Below are 17,548 nucleotides of genomic sequence, written 5' to 3'. Positions count from 1 at the left end.
AAATAAAAAAAAAAAAAAAGAATGGAGTAATTCTAACCTTAGTCCCTTTTTCACCAACAAACAACTCACTGCCATCAAGTCAGAATTGACTCCTTGGTGCCCATCCAGTGGGTGTCAGAGTCTGTAAATTGCATGGGAGAAGTCTGCTATCTGTTTCCAATGGAGTAGATAGTGGATTTAAACCACCCACAGTGGGGATGGCAGCACAACTCCCTACCAAATAGGCCAGGAAAAAAAAAAACGAACAGAGAAAGCCATGTTAGGATCTATTTAACAAGTCAAAGAAATGTCCAAGGCTACAGAAGCTAAACGAGACAAAAAATAGAACTTCTCGTGGAACTGAAAGGTTGTTGTTGTGGTTGTTGCTGGGTGTCATCAAGTCAGTTGTGACCTATGCACAATAAATATTAACACTGCTCAACTAATTCTGTGCCACCTTCACGACTGTTTCTATATGTGAGCTCACTTTTGTAGGCACTATGCCAACAGATCTTGAGGGTCTTCTTTTATATTAACACTCTACCAAGAATAAAGTTCTTCTTCATGGACTAGGCCTTCCTGAAAACATGTCAACAAAAGTACGAGCCAAAATCTTGCCAATTAATCTCCAGTTTCATTTGGAATGGAAAGAGGCCCTGAATAAGCAAAGCACTCCTTAAAAAGAGAAACAAGGTAAGAGGCATGTCACGCTCTGATTTCAAATCCTACTATATTCATGGTACTGGTACAATTATAGAAGGAGATCAATGGAATAGAATTGAGAATCCAGAAATCAGCCCATCTACCTACAGTCAACTGATTTTTGACAAGGAGATGGAATGAGTTAAATGGGGAAATTATAGCCTTTTTTAACAAATGGTGTTGTGGTCATGTGCCATCGAGTTGCTTGCAACTCATAGCGAATCTATGTACAACAGCCCTAAACCCTGCTCTATCCTGTGCCAATCGCACTGCCTCTGACACACCCATCCCGATTACCCTAGTCACTGAATCAATCCACCTCAGAGGGTCTTCCCCTCCTGCACTGTCCCTCCACCCTACCAAGCATGATGTCCCTCTCCAAAGACCTGTCTCTCCTTGCAACATGTCCAAAGTATGTCAGACGAAGCCCCAGAATCCTTGCCTCCAAGAAGTAGCCTGGTTTAACCCTCTCATGGATGAATCTGTTTGTTTTCTTGGCAGTCCACGGTACATTCAATACTCTTCTCCAGCACCACAGCTCAAAGGCATCAATTCTCCTTCTATCCTCCCTAGTCATTGTCCAACTCTATGATGCATAACAAGTGATTGCAAAGACCATGGCCTGTATGAGGCGCACCTTCGTCTCCAAAGAGACACCGTTGCTCTTGAGTACTTCAGAGAGGAACCTATCTGCAGACTTTCCCATTGCAATACGGTTTTTGATTTCCTGGCTGCTGGTGCCAAGAGTGTTGACCATGGGGCCGAGCGAACTGAAGCTGTGAACAATCTCAATCTCTTCGTCATCCATCCTGATGCTACCAATTAATCCAGTGGTGAGAATCTTTGTCTTCTTGACATTGAGCCTCAGTCCATACTGAAGGCTGCATGGTGTTAGGAAAACTATCTGCAGAAAACTCAAGCAAGATCCATACCTCAGTCCATACACAAAAACCAACTCAAAGTGGATCGTGCACTAGGACTAAATCCAAGGACTATAAATGTCATTATAGAAAAGCTTGGAAGAACTCTAGAAGTCATAACATAAACAGTCTTCCAAGCTTCTTGAAAAATCTACAACCAGGAGAGGATAAAATAGATGAATGGGGGGACCTTCTAAGAATCAAATCCCTATGCACATCCAAACCTTCTGCAACAAGGTATAAAGGGAAGACACAGACTGGGAAAATATTTGCTAATGACATGTCGATGGCACATAACAACAACAACAATGACATGTCAGATAAGGGACTTGTATCTAGACTTTATAAAATACTCGAGCACCACAACAAGATAAAGGTAAATAACCTAATTGAAAAATGGGCATAGGATATGAACAGACACTTCACCAAAGAAGACATTCAGATGGCTAAAAAAACACATGAAGAAATGTTCAAAATCCCTAGATCTAAGAGAGTTACAACTCAAAACAACTAAGAGATATCATCTCATCCCAGTATGAATAGTAAAACTTAAAGAGAACAGCAAACAACAAATGCTGGCAAGGTTGTGGAGAAACTGAAACCCTTATTCACTGTTGGTGGGAGAGTAAAATGGTGCAAATACTATGGAAAGCTGTATGGCACTTTCTCAAAAAGTTGCAAATAGAAATACCATTTGGCCATCAACAAATTAATGGATAGAGAAGCTCTGGTATATTCACACAATGGAAAACTATGCAGCACTGAAAAACAAGGAACTCATGAAATACTATGCTAAGTGGATGACCCTAGGAGACATTATGCTGAGTGAAATATCTCAATCACAAAAGGACAAATATTGCATAGGGCCACTATTGTAAAACAGGACTGACAGTGGGGTTGAGGGAAGACAGAGAAGAAGGGAAGGAATGATGTTTACTTCATTGCAACCGATGACAGAGAGACCTGTTTAAAAGGGATATATGACTAGGTACTATTGTCATGAAAGGAGTCCAGAATGAAGGCTGCACAGTGCAGTGGACTTGAGGGGAGGGATTGCATAGCAATAAAAGAGTTTTTCTTTTACTCATCAAGGAGAAAAGTGAATTGAGGGGTAGGGGGTAGGCAGGGAGAAAAGTGTAACAATGAATGACTGGAAACCCTAAGTCTCTGAAAATTTTCATTAAAATTAATAAAAAAATTAAAAGGTAAAATGAAAAGAAATACCATTTGACCCAGCAATTCCACTGCTGAGAATATACCCCAAAGAAACCACAACTGCTACCAAAGAGATACATATGCACCCATGTTTACTGTGGCTTTGTTCACTACAGCAAAGAGTTGGAAACAACATAAATGCACATCAACAAACAAATGGATAGAGAAGCTCTGGTATATTCACACAATGGAATACTAAGCTGCTTTGAAAAACAAAGAGCTCATGAAATATTGTACAAAATGGGTGACCCTGGAGGACATAATGCTGAGTGAAATATCTCAGTCACAAAAAGACAAATACTGCAAGGCGCCACTGTTGTAAAACAGGACTGACATCAGGGTTGAGGGGAGAATGAGAAAGATGGGATAAATGATGTATACTGCATTGTAACAGATGAGGGAGAGAACTGTTTAAAAGGGATATATGATTAGGTAATATTGTAATGACAAAAGTCCAGAACGAAGGCTGCATAGTGGAGTGGACTTGGAGGGAGGGCTGTACAACAATGAAAGATTTTTTTCAAAGAGAGGATTGAACTGGGGGGAGGTTGGGCAAGGAGACAATTAATGAAGGGAAATCCGAAGTCTCTGTAAACTTTCATTAAAATTAATAATAATTAAAAATGGTTTTAAAAATCCTGCCAACTTTACTTCTAAGGCAAATGTTGGCTATCCTTCTTTCAATATTTCTGTGTCCTTCCATCAGTCAACTCGACATTCTATTATTCAGAACTATGAATTAGTGATTCCAACCTGGCAAAGATTTGTTGCATATCTCAATTGGTATTACCTAAATTCCTGGAGCGGTTCCCCCCCCCTCCCCCGAGTGACTTCAAGGTAGTTTGGATGTCTTCCTTCACTATCACTAGTTCTTAATCACAGAACTTTCTAAAAATGGCTGAATGTCGCCCGATTCTCTTGATATAGTGACACTTTGTGGAATTCCTTTTAACTTCTTTTGATTGTGCCCATAAAATTCGTTAACACGTAACTCAAGGCTATATTTTCCTCTCTTATTTCAATTGAGAAATGTCAAGCATGCTCTTCCCTATTAGTTTTCTAACTCCAGATCTTTGTACTTCATTACAATATTTTGCTGTCATCTTGAACTACCTTTTAAAATCTTTTGCTCAGCTCTTAATTCATTTCTTCAAGTTAGCTATTTATATTCAAAATCAAGTTTCACAGCTTCTTCAGGCATGTGTTTTGTTCTTTTCTTTCTTTCCTGTATTTTTAATGACATTTTGCTTTCTTCATATTTTCCTTGATGTTATCCCACAACTTCTGTGGTCTTCTTCATTAGTGTGCAATGCATCAGATCTATTTTTGGGACAATTTCTAATTTCAGGATAGATATACTTAAGTTTATACACTGGCCTTAGCAGACTTAAAATCATTTCCTTCAGCTTCAATTTAAACGTGCATAAGAACAAGTGATAGTCGGTTTTCATAACTGGCCCCTACCCTTGTCCTGAGGTTCTCTATCATCTCTTTCAGCAGATGTTATGAATTTGTTTCACATGTATTCCACATGGTGGATTCCACATCTACAGTCACAAGTGAGTTGATGACAGATTTGCAATGAATACATCATTGCTTTTATAAAATTCTATCATTTGATTTCCAGCACTCCTTCAATCACTAAGGCCATCATTATTTCCCAAATTACAATACTTCTTCTGTTTCTAACTTTCAAAGTCCAATCATCAGTAGTTATAAAATTATTAATTGCTTGTTTGATCCATTTCAGGCTATAGAAGGTGGTAAAAATGTTCAATCTCTTCATCTTTGGCACTGGAGATTGTTGTCCCTGTGTACAGTAGAGTCAAAACCAACCCATGGTTAACCTTCTGTTGGGTTTTCAAAGGCAGTTAATAGCACGGAGGAGATGGCCCATCCTTCTCTCACATTAGAGATAGTGTGTAAATGTAAATAAAAGTCTTATTAAGTGTTTTTCCTTAGACATATATGGCTATTCTCCTGTCACTTGACAGCACTGTACTTCAATAAAGATACTGAAATGGACGGGGGGGGGGCGGTTCGTTTAACTGTAATTAATACAATGTCACTTCTCTTCAATTTGTCATTCCTAGTGTATCAAAAATATTTTCCAAAATGGTGAGAAGAAAACCTACTGATTGGGAGCAAACTTTTGGCAATATCATCTCAGACAAGAGTCTCATAATGAAACTTTACAGAATACTCCTGGACCTCCACAAGAAAAAAGACTGATAATCCAGTCACAAAATGAGAAAAAGACATGGAAAGAATTTTCACAGAGGAAGGTATTCAAATGGCAAACAGACACATGAAGAAATGCTTAAAATCACTGGCAAGAAGAGAGATGCAAATCAAAACGACAATGAGATACCATCTCATTCCAGTAACAGTAGCAAAGTTTAACAGGGCAGCAAGTAATCAACAATGGAGAGGATGTGGCAAGACAAGAACTCTTATACATTATTGGTGGGATTGTAAATTGTTACAACCACTCTGGAAGGCAGTCTGCCATTTCCTCAAAAAACTGAACATGGAAATTCCTTATGACCCAGCTATTCCACTGCTTGGAATGTACCCCAAGAAACGAGAACTGAGGCACAAATGGAGACTTGTACATCAATGTTCACAGCAGCATTATTCACAATCACAAGAACATGGAAACAACCCAGATGTCCAACCACAGCTGAATGGATTGAGAAATTATGATACATTCACACAACAGAATACTACGCAGCACACAGGAGCAATGATTTTGTAAATTATTACCTAACTTGGGAGGAACTGGAGTACATTATGCTGAGTGAACTAATTCAGTCCCATAAAGACAAATATTATATAAAACCATTATTGTAGAATGAATATGAGGATCCAAAAGGGGGAAGGTGGAAGTAGAGGGGCGAGGATGGGTAGGCAGCCAGGGTTAATCATAGGGTCATAAAATTTGATTGAGGGTGGGGAGGACGAAGGAAATGAAAAAGATGTGGAGGAAAAAACAATGTATTCAAACGTTGTAAATAAACCATTTTAAAAAAAAAAAGAAAGAAAGTAAACTGCCAGATCTTTTTTTCTTTTTCTTAACACTAGGAGGACCACTGAAAACTGCCTACTACTGGTACTTTAAAAATCCATGGATTCGTTTCCAGCATCATCACAAAAATACATAAAAGTCACCAAAATAGAACAAACACACAGGTAGTAAATAAGTATATAAAAACAAACCCTTAAAAGTGCTATCATTGTGAAATAGAATTAACAAGTTACTTATATTACCTACTATGTAAACATCTAATAATGCAATTATTATAAAAAGTGACACTCTTTTAAAATACTATTTTGAAATTAAAAATCTGTAACAGAACAATTCCATACAAGAAATAACAGAAAACCATGAGGCTTGTCATAAATGTTTTACATACTACCCCCCAAAAAACTCCCCCAGCATAACTAGGTATTAGTATCTTCTTTAAAAGATTAGGAAAATTGAGACACAGTGAAGCAAAATATCCAAGGTCATACAGCTTTCATTCAAACCAGTACAAAAAAGGGTGTGTAGTATCTGTGTGCAGTACTGTAGTGAAGACTTAATGTTAAATATTAGTAGAGGAGTAATGCAAAGCTCAATTAAGTATCTATACGTTAAAATAAGGAGTGCAGGTAGCACAAATGTTCAGGTAGCTATGTAACGATTTTTCTTTTGAATGAGATCCTAGCCTACCCAGAATTGACAACCTGTTCCTTTAAGATTACAGTCTAGAAAGCTATGAGGTAGTTCTATTCTATCACTTGGGGTTGCTAGGAGTTAAAATAACTCTACAGTAACAAATTTTAAATAATTCCAGTAATAAAAATTCAGAGAAGCCATTTTAACATGATTTTGTTATTGTTGTTGTTGAGTATTGGTGTTTTCCATTATCCTTTGAAGTTTAGTACAGAAGAGAAATTTATTTCACCCACTCCATGTAATTCCATTCAGGTTGTCTGTTGTTATCAAGAATAACAATTCTGAACACTAAATGTGGCAAAATTGTTTCCACTAAATTGATAAGATTTATATTCACCTATATAATTTTTTTACCTGCATCATTAAGAATGAGTACTAGATTTTAAGTGGCATTTTCCTCAGTGGCCACAGTCATGGCACCTATTTTTCAACCCACAAAATCCAAAGTTGCTACCTGACTTTGGTAACGGGAAAACATTAAGAGCTGGCATGTGTGGTGTTAACAGTTTATTGTTCAAAATGGTTTCACTTTGTCAGGTGGACTGGCAGGAATAGGTGAATAGGCTGTATTAGCTGACCCACAAGGAGATTTGCTAATCTCGGCAATAAATTTATTGAGTGGATTTAGTGACAGATTTTGGGAATCTCACCATCAGCAAAGAAGTAGAAATGCAGCGTGTTCCCCTCAGGGCCAGAAAGTCTTGTGCCAGCTGGCCCCACAGCAACCACACAGTCACAGTCACAGCAGATAACCAGAAATCTAACATAAGACGGAACCAAATTTGGGAGTGCTACCCAAAGGAACCAGAACAAAGAGCCTTTTGCCTAAGGTTGGAGTACTGGAGGGGGGAGAGCCATAATTAGCAAAATTAGGACTTGGTAACTGCTGCCTAAAGCAGCAAGGATGAGGTGCCTGTGTGCAGATTTTAGAAGCTGTCCTAAGTGTATCTGCTACCAACCTACAACCAGCCTTGTGACTTTCATAACACGGTTCTGTGAGGTCTGTGAGCCATTGCAAGAAACTTCAGACTCAGTAGAGCAATAAGGTTGGTATGGGATGAGTAGAAACAGGTGGGAATACTTCTGAACTCATGGGAATTGGTTTTGTGTTGTGGATGCCGTCAGTAGGGACAGTTCCCCACTGTGGAACTGGCAGAGGTCTGTTACGACCATCACTATGTGGTCCTTGCTACTTTTACAGCATGTTTATCAAATTCTACACGGTAACAGTAATGTCAGGTTGTCTTTCTCTCAAAAAGATCTAGGAACGCTGGTGGTATCACACTTAAGGTAGCTGGCTGCTAACAGTTCAAATATAAAATCTATTCCACAGGAGAAAGATGTAGAAGTCTGCATCTACTTTACAGGGCAATTCGATTATGTTCTACTAGGTCTCCAGGGGTTAGAATAAATTCTATAGGAGTGAATTTCTTTAGTTTGTTATCAAAAGATCTAAATTTGCATTACTCTTGATTTTTAGATATGCAAGGTATAAGAAAATTAGATACTGTAGGAGTCCCATTCTCAGCCTATTTTCTATTAATTCTGTATTTCTGTTCTACTAAGTATGATCTGGAGAACTCTGGTAACCTAGGCTATAGGGAGTTGTGTTGCTACCCAAAGCTGGTTGTCCTCAAGAGGTTTAAACCTGCCAGCAGTTCCACAGGGGAAAGACTGGCAGTCTCCTAACTTACTCACTCAGAAACCTTATAGAGGGTTGTAATACGTCAGAATAAGCTAGATAGCAGTGACTGAGTGAAGACAGATCTAGAGAGTCTTTGGTGGAATAGTTCACAGTGAGTTACACTGTTAACCCAAAGGCAGCAAATTTCTAAACTCTAGCTGTTCAAATTCATTAGTGATTCCTTAAGAGAAAAGATGGACAGTTTCATAATTTATAACTTCAGAATTCCAATGGAGAGTTGCTGTAAATTTGAATGGACTGGACAGCAGAAAATTTAGAATGAAGGCATCTATTGGAGTTATGGTCAAATTTTTAGTTTATTTTTATGAAATGCTCGGGATCCTGCTCAGAACAACAACAAAGTTTAAGAGAAGAAGAAACTAACTACATCTTAATATAAAGAGAGCCATTTTCAGTTGACTCCAAATCATGGAAACCAAATGTGTATCAGAACTGTAATCCCCAGGATTTTCAATGGCTAGTTTTAAGTAGTAGACTGCCAAATCATTCTTCCATGATGCCTCTGGGTAAACTCAAACCTCTAAATGTTTATTGTTGTTGTTGCTGCTGTGAGGTGACCGAGAGTCAAGTACAACCTAGAGCGTCCCCATAAAGCGTCCCCATAAACACCAGATCTGAACCTTTTACTATCCTATACTACCCTCACAATCGCTGTCATCCTCAAGCCCATTACTACAGTCACTACGTGAATCCATGTTGGAGGGTCTTTGTCTCTTTTGCTGTCCCTCTACCTTCCTAAGCATGAAGTCCTCTCCAAGGAATAGCCTCTTCTAGTAACATGTCTGAAGTATGGCTTTACCACCACTGCCTCCAACAAGCACTCTGGCTGCACTTTCTCCAAAATATATGTTCTCGGGCAGTCCATGGGATATTTAGTACTCTTCTCCAATATCACAGATCAAAGGCAACAATTCTTCCTCTGTCATCTTTATTCACTGTACAGCTCTCAGATGCATAGCAAGTGTCTGAAAAGGGTATGCCTGAATCAGGTGCACCTTAGTCTTCAAACTGATATCACTGCTCCTAAAAAATTTGGAGAGGTCTCAGACCCTCCCAGCAAAATACATCTCCTGATCTCCTAAATGCTAGCACCAAGGGTGCCGATTGTGGATTCGAGTAAAATGAAGTTTTTGGCAGTTTCAATCTTTTTCTCCATTTATCATGATGTTGTGTAATGGTCCAGTGGTGACAATTTATTTTTTCTTGATGTTGAGATGCTATATTAAAGTCTGTATTGTGTGATCTTCAGTAGCAAGCTCTTCAGGTACTTCTCACTTTCAGCAAGCAAAGCTGTGTCATCTGCCTAACATAGGTTAGTAATGAGTCTTCCTCTGATCCTGATGCCACATTCTAACTTCATTGACTCCAGCTTCTCATATAATATGCTCAGCATACATACTGAATAGGTAGGAGAAAGGATACAATCCTGATGCATGCCTTTCTTAACTTTAAACCATGTAGTGTTGGTCCCTTGCTCTGTTTGAACAACAGCATCTAGGTATAGGTTTCACATGATCACTTCTGAGTGTTCTGGGATTTCCATTCTTCTCAAAGTTATGATTCACAAAGTCAAATGCCTTTGTGTTGTCAATAAAGCACAAGAGACATTCTTTTGGTATTCTTTTCTTTTAGCCAAGATCATTCTGACATCAGCAATGATATCTCTGGTACCCAGCCTCTTTTAAACCCAGCTTGAACTTCTTTATTATTCTGTATTGGTTATTTTTTAATGATCTCCAGCAGTATTTTCACTGCATGTGATAAAAATTATATTATTTGTTCATTTCTACACTCTATTGGATGGCCTTTCTTGGGAATGGGAAAAATATGGATCTCTTCCAGTCAACCAGCTAGGCAGCTGCCTTCCAAATTTCTTGCCATAGGCTGGTGTGCATATCCAGAGCTGCAACTGTTAGAATACCAACTGATATGTTCCAACTATTGATTCCGGAGGCCTTATTTTTCTCCAATGCTTTCGGTGCAACTTGAACTTCTTTCTTCACTACCATTGGCTTTTGATTATACAGTACTTGCTGAAATATTTTAGTGTTGGCCCATTTTTTGTTTTGATACAGTAATTCCATGTATTCCCTCCATCTTCTTTTAATGCTTTGTGGGTCATTCAAGCCTTTAAATATCTAAGCATATCTAAGCATTGCAACTGGAAGCCTAAATTTTTTTTTTATTTTAAGTTCTTTCAGCTTGAGCAATGTCATACAAGTTCTTCCCTTCTTATTCTCCAACTCCAGCTCTTTGCATAATTCTTTAAAATACTATTATTTGCCTTTTTAGGTTGCCCTTTGAAATTTTCTGTTCAACTCTTACTTCTACATCTCTTTTCCCTGGTTTTGGCCTCTCAATATTCTACCATAATTTTCAGGGTCACTTCTGGCATTCATTTTGGTTTTTCTTTCTCCTTTTTGGTATGATCTTCTGTATTTTTCATCAATGTTATCTTTGATGTCATTCCACAATTCATCTGGCCTTCAATCACTGGTGATCAATGCTTCAAACTTATTCTGAGAATGATTTTTAAATTGAGGTGGAATAGGTTCAAGTTTATATTCTGGTTCTTGTGGATTTGTTTTCATATTTTTCAGCCTCAATACAAACGTTCACATGAGTAACTGATGGTCTATCAGTCAGTATGTGGCCTGGTATTAACTGCTGATATTGAGCTTCCCCGACAATTTCTTTCACAGATATAATCAATCTAATTTCTATGCCGTCTATCTGGTGAGGTTCATGTATAAAGTCACTTGTCTGCATTTTTTTAAAAGGTGTTTGTGATGAATAAATCACTGAATGTACAAAATTTGATAATTTATATTTCCAGCCACATTTCTGTTACCAAGTCCATACTTTCCAACTACCATTCTTTTTTCACTGTTTCCAACTTTTGCATTCCAGTCATCAGTTTTCATTAACACATCTTGAGTGCACATCTGGTCAATTTCACACTGCAAAATTTGATAAAAATCTTCAATTGCCATCTCTTCGGCTTTAGCTGTCGATACTTTTATTTGAATAATAGTCACATTAACAGGTCTTCTTTGTATGTGTATGGATAACATACTGTCACTCACAACATTATACTTCAGGATAGTAACTGAACCTGTCTTTCTAACTATGAATGCAACACCATTCTTCTTCTATTTTTCATTCCTGGCTTAGTATACCATGTGACTGTCTGCTTCAAAGATGCTAAAAAGTCAGTCCATCTCATCTCACTGATGGCAATGTCAATGTTCATGTGTTCCATTTCATTTTTCACAATTTCTAGTTTTTTAATACTCATACTTCGTACATTCCATGTTCCGAATATTAAGAGATGTTTGCAGCTGTTTCTCTTCATTTTTATTTACTTCTAATCTGGGCTTTATCTCTAATACTGTAACTCTCCGGGCTCCACTACTGTTCATAAGGTTTTCAGAGGCCTGTTACTTCAGAAGTGTGTGGCCAATCTTGCTTCCTAGTCTGTCTTAGTCTGGGAGCTCTACTAAATCTTCTCTACCATGGGTAACCCTTCTGGCACCTGAAACATCGGTGGTACAGTTTTCAGCATCACAGCCACCCACAACTTACCTCAGTACAGCAAACTGACAGACTAGTACTGTACTAATAAAAACAATGATCAACAAGCAAGAACACTGATATTTAAACTACAACGTAATTAGCAATAAGCAAATCATTCCCCCAACACAACAAAATAACAAGTTAAGTCTTACACATTCATTTAGCAGCTGAATATATCAACTGTTTGCACCAACCAGAGCCCAAGGAGTGAAATATTCCTCTCTATGTCAAGCTGTGGTGGTGATAACTGTCTCATCAGTACTGGTAATATAGCAAGGATAATAGAAGGTATTTCAGGACAAAGCATTAGCAGCCTCAACCCAAAGGATCTCAATACCATCAACTATTAGCAACAGCCTTTGAGGCTTTTGTTGACAGTAGTGACAAGTGACAGAACTAAAAACCATCAATTACTAATAACCCATAATATATCATGTAATTTATTAAGGAATTTACATTATAATAATTTAAAATGTATATTATTCTCTATTTAAAGGTAAGTAACTTGCCCAAAGTTAAGTCAGCATGTGAGTCATACATTTAAGATCTCAACCAAAGAGTCTAGCTTCAAAGTGTACGCTTCTTCAAAAATTTAAAGGCCAAAGAAAATTTCCACCAAGAATTTTCAGAGCCCACCAAAATTCCTCCTGAAAACTTTCAGAACCATTTAGAAAGAATTTGAAGAGAACAATAAATACCACAGAATATATTTTAAGGATAGCCAGAGATTTTGTAGTGATTACTATACTTCAGGTGGGAATGGTATCAAGCCTAAAATAAACAGATTACAATTCAATATGTTCACAGAATTCTCACAATAGTGCTATTTCTCATAACAGTATAAATGTGCTTTGATGTCACTTAAATTCCATAGCAACCAGTATATTGTTAGAAATTACTTTTATTAAGTATCTTCAATAATAACATTTTTACTTGTCTAACATTTTGTGGGTACATATGACATATAAAAGAGATAATACAACAACTGTTTGAGGCACAGAAAGAACACTCAAAATCACTGTTTTTACAAATCAGAAACCTGAAGACCAAGGTTAAATAACATGAACATTAATGCAAGCACACAAATTCAGTACATACTAAGTACTCAGCATAATGGCAAACAAGATATAATGCAGTCCCTTAGGAGTTCATAATCTTAGCAGAAGTGGGAAAAACACCTACCATATAATATTATACTCTATAATAAACATTAACAATATAATCTCCATTCTACATTAAATTAGTAACTAAAACTCTTATTATTTTTCTTCAGCAAATTTAGACAAAGATCCAATAAAAGTATAACATTAAAATTGTCATTAATAATTCATCTAAGTTTGGCAAAGCAAGAGAACAAAGTAACTGCAGAAGATAACAAGAATCAAAGTTTATAAAAACAAAATTTATTTTAAATACAGGAAATTATATTGTCCTTTAGAAGGGCAAGTATAAATACTATTTAACTTAACTAGATTTATGAGAGAATTGCAAACCAAATTATCTACTTTGGATGGTTCAAAGGGAAGTAAAAATAAGATAATTTTTCACTCAAATCAAAAGCTCTTTATTCTACAGATCTAGTATAGAAAAATAAAGAGAGACGCTTTAGGAGTACATGAAAAAGAAACTTAAAATTTTTTAGAAGACCTAGTGTTATCTACTAACTAACCATCTAGCTTATTTCCACAAATTCTTGCTTGGTTTCTTCAGTTGCCCACATGCATTTCTCCCAGAGCTTAAAGCAAAGGAAACTTCAGACTTCTGCACTTCTCTCTCTTACTAGCACAGGACGCTGTGTTTGTTAATGGAGTTCAGCTATCTCAAACCATGCTTGTGAGGAAGCATTCATTCAATAAATTTTTTAGTGAGCACTAAGTGCCAGGTACAGCTTTAGAATCTGTAGATAAAATCATAAATAAGAGAAGATGGATGGATGGATGGATGGATGGATGGATGGATGGATGGATGGATGGATAGATGAACAAATGAACAGACAGATGGTTAGGGCAGAGAAGATGGTAAAGAGTATATCACCATATCAGAGAAGCAAATTTCAATTTTATTAGATTAACAAACTGGAATGTTGAAATAGGAAACTAAATTTCATTTCTGAATATTTTCCCAGAATGCATGTAGAGTGACCAGTACGGTTTGAAACTGGCATTAGTAATAGACTGTTAGTAATGACAACTAATTAGCCACCAAAGGAGGCAAGACATAACAGCCATCAGAGCATGTTTAACTCAATTTAGCAATAGCTAGGGGGAAGTAACAGGGAGGGCTAATGAGAATAAGTATATTTATATTTTGAGTAATCACTAAACATACCTTTCAGATAAAAAACAGCTCTTGTGAGGATTTAGATTTTGACAAGATTCTAGGTTGCCATCAGGTGAAGAAAGTTGCTCTGATTGCAAGTTGTCTGTATCACCCAAACTGGCCTCAGTTACAGGTAGGGTCTTTATGTATTTTCTTCCTAACTCCGTTCCCAGGACATTCGTCAATATAACTCTGGGTATCCTGTCACACAAAATAACAAACACTGATCTGTACTTAAAGTTTTCAATGAAAACATGTATTCTAGGAAGCTGAATTTTCAAACATTTTTTTCCTTAGTACAAATAAGCTACTAGAAATCTAACACTTCAGAAATAGACCAATGAATGCTCAAAATCTAGATAAATGTTCTTGTGTTTGTTTGTAAAAGTACCTGTTTCTATAAATTAGCAAAAATTAATCTATTACCATTAGATTTAACTTAGTTAAATTTTAAACTGTACTAATGGATGCTACCAGAATGCACAAGAAATGCTTTTCTAGTAGTTGTTCAAAACATAAATAAATGCAAAATTAAACTGACCAATTATAGAATGTTTTTTTTTATTTTCATTTTCATTCAATAGGAAGTTCCTCAATAAACAATTACATACTTAAAACTGGACAATACTAAATCCAGCAAGAAAGGTATCATTCTGATTATATTTATAATAGCAAGATTTCTTAAATGAAATAATACTTAACACTGATACCAATATATATAATTTCTATAACTGCACCATGAGGCGAGTCAGTTAAATGTATGGAGATGACTAACACTGAAATGACTAGTCCAACCAAACTGTGGAGATTTTTCAGTTTATATGTTTAAAGAGTTTGGATTTCTTCTTAAATTCACTAATTCCAGTATGACATACTAGCACACCTGACCGCCTCTGAAAAGGCTGGATTACTTTTAAGTGAAAAGTATGAACTTTACTGTTACATTTATTATAGTGTTTCTTGTTATTATTAGGTGCCAACTAATCAATCCCAATTCACAGCAACCTTATGCACAAAAGATCAAAACCTTCATCAATTCTGTGACATCCTCAGTCTCTGTTGTGCTTAAACCCAATGTTCTAGTCATTGCACCCCATTGAGAGTATTCCTTTCCTTCTCCAACCACCCACCTTCTCTTGACAACATGCCTTAAATATGAGACAAAGTCTTACTATCTGTGCACCTTAAAGGATAGTGATTAGTTAGAGACACTTAAATCATACACTCGTGCCATTAAGTTGGAACCAACTCAGCTGTCCGCCAGTGGGTTTCTAAAGCTGTAAAGACAACAGGAGGAAACTGCCCATCTTTCTCCCTCTGGGCTATTGGTGGATTAAAACCTCCAGAGAAACACAGTCTTTGGGTTGACAACACAACTCCCTAAAGTCTGAGCTACCAACATGCAAGAGGGGTTTTTGAAGTTTTAGTACTTTAAAAGACAAACATCAAAACAATGAACCACCACCAAAACAAACAAAAAAAAAAAAAGGAAACTCATACGAGCCAGTTCTAACTCAAAGCAATCTGCCTGGCATAAATTTCTGAAGATGTAAATCTTAACAGAGGACTAACTGTCTGCTGAGGAGGCATTAATGGATTTGAACCATGGAAGAGAGTCTTTTGGTTAGTACTAAAAGAGCCTATAGGCCACCAGAGCTTTGTATTTTGTATGTAGACAAAAAGACAAACAAAAATACAACAACAACAACAAAATAACCCATTCAAGCTCATTCTCATCAAGTCAGAACTGACACATTTTTGACCCTCCAGAAGGTTTTCTAAGGCTGAAAACTATAGGCATAAACTATCTTGGTCCAAAGGAGCCAATGGAAAGGGTATAAGAGTAGTAGAGGTATTCTACTTTTATTAAACAGATATACTATGCTCTTTCTTCTAGGCTTTAAGTAGTCATAAATAATGGAATCTCAGATATTAAAAGGAGCTTTGAAATTATTTAGTCCTCTCTGTTTTGGGGAGCTCTGGTAGCCTAGCACATAGGGAGCTACACTGCTAACCCAAAGGCAGCGCCTCTCTGGTGGTTAATATACATACACCACCAACTCTGCTGAGGAGAAAGATGGGCAATCTCCTGTGAAATCTGCAGCTTCCTGAAACCCTGAAAGTAGGTTCCAACCTGAAGGCAATTCATTTGTTTCTGAGTTCTCTTTATTGTAAACACAGAAAACAAAATTTCATCAAACAACTGTGCCCAAGTCTAAGTATCTCCTCCTAGAGAAGAATTTAGAATCTTTCAGCAGTTTTATTTTGTTACATAATATTCTCTTTGATGCAGGCAAATGACAGATTTCCATCATGGCTGAGTGGGAATATGTAGACCAGATGGGAGTAATCAACTCATTATAGGGACTGGTTACTTTTTCTCTTCTCCCCAGCTTTAAAATAAGCAAGTTTATCAGAGGATGGGACTCTTACTACCAGCAAGAAAAGAGAAGCAGAGAATGTGAATTTATGTCCTTTGTGGCCAGAGATTCCTGCACTGGTCAGACAGGTAATATACTGAACATGAAACAGAGCTGACTGAAAAACTATTTATTAAAAAATGAAATCAACTGGTGAAAAAAAAAAAGAATGAAAATATTAAAAAGCAAAAGTATATTTAAGAACAAAGACTGTGCCATCAGACAAATACAAACTCAGATGCTGACTTCATCATCTAATAGATACATAATCTTAGAAAGGTTACCTACTATAATTTCTGTCCCCTACCCTTAAGAGCTTTGACAGATGTCAACAGTTATAGAAAGGTTTCAGTCCTTTTGTTCATAGTGTCACTGAGTCTTGCTCAACTCGAAGGCAATCAAAAACAACTCTCTCACCTCTAAAAAGCGGAGAAAATAGCTACTACATAGTTATTAAGATTAAATGAGATAATTTCTGCCATACAGTAAGTGCTAATATATACAAACTCATTTTCATTGTTTTTCCAGTCTTTCTAAAAATTACAAAATATTCCATCAAATACAATGATTATCCTATTTAACTGCAATCTTGATAAAAATAATACTCTATTAGCAAAGTTCATAAATGAATAGTTTAATAATGTCTACAGTACACACAGCACTTCATAAGACAAAGTCACAGTTCAAACAGTTTTTATTAACTACTGGTAACTTTCTCAATTAAAGCACACTGAGACAACAGTATTCCAATGAACAATTTTATAGAAAATAAAGTGTTAAGTTCATAATATTAATACTGTCTTTGGAAGTATAACTAGGTAAATTAGCACCATTGTAGAAATTCTAAAATGAGCCAGAATTTCAATAATTTCTGAATTTTCACAAAGAACATATACTGGTATATATTTCACCTCTCATAATGTCTTAATCTGAAAGAAAAGACCACAAATTAATCATTTTATATAGTCTAATTTGTTGTTATAAAAACACA

At 36.6% G+C, this 17,548-nt stretch overlaps 1 protein-coding gene across 3 annotated transcripts in view; it reads right to left on the bottom strand.

The window, feature by feature from the left end:
- Positions 1–17,548, bottom strand: part of SENP7 (SUMO1/sentrin specific peptidase 7) — a 201,644-nt gene that overhangs the window by 104,014 nt on the left and 80,082 nt on the right. The window contains exon 4 of one of the 3 annotated variants that reach the window (XM_006890011.1): positions 14,147–14,338. The exons of the other annotated variants lie outside the window; for them this stretch is intronic. Within the exon in view, the coding sequence (XP_006890073.1) occupies positions 14,147–14,338 (192 nt within the window). The remainder of the gene's footprint in view (positions 1–14,146; positions 14,339–17,548) is intronic. 3 annotated transcript variants of the gene reach the window in all.

This window comes from Elephantulus edwardii, unplaced genomic scaffold (genome assembly GCF_000299155.1).
Source record: "Elephantulus edwardii isolate Elephantulus edwardi_28Jun2011 unplaced genomic scaffold, EleEdw1.0 scaffold00085, whole genome shotgun sequence".
In the NCBI taxonomy this organism is placed as follows: domain Eukaryota; kingdom Metazoa; phylum Chordata; class Mammalia; order Macroscelidea; family Macroscelididae; genus Elephantulus; species Elephantulus edwardii.
This window is presented reverse-complemented; position numbering and strand designations above follow the sequence as displayed.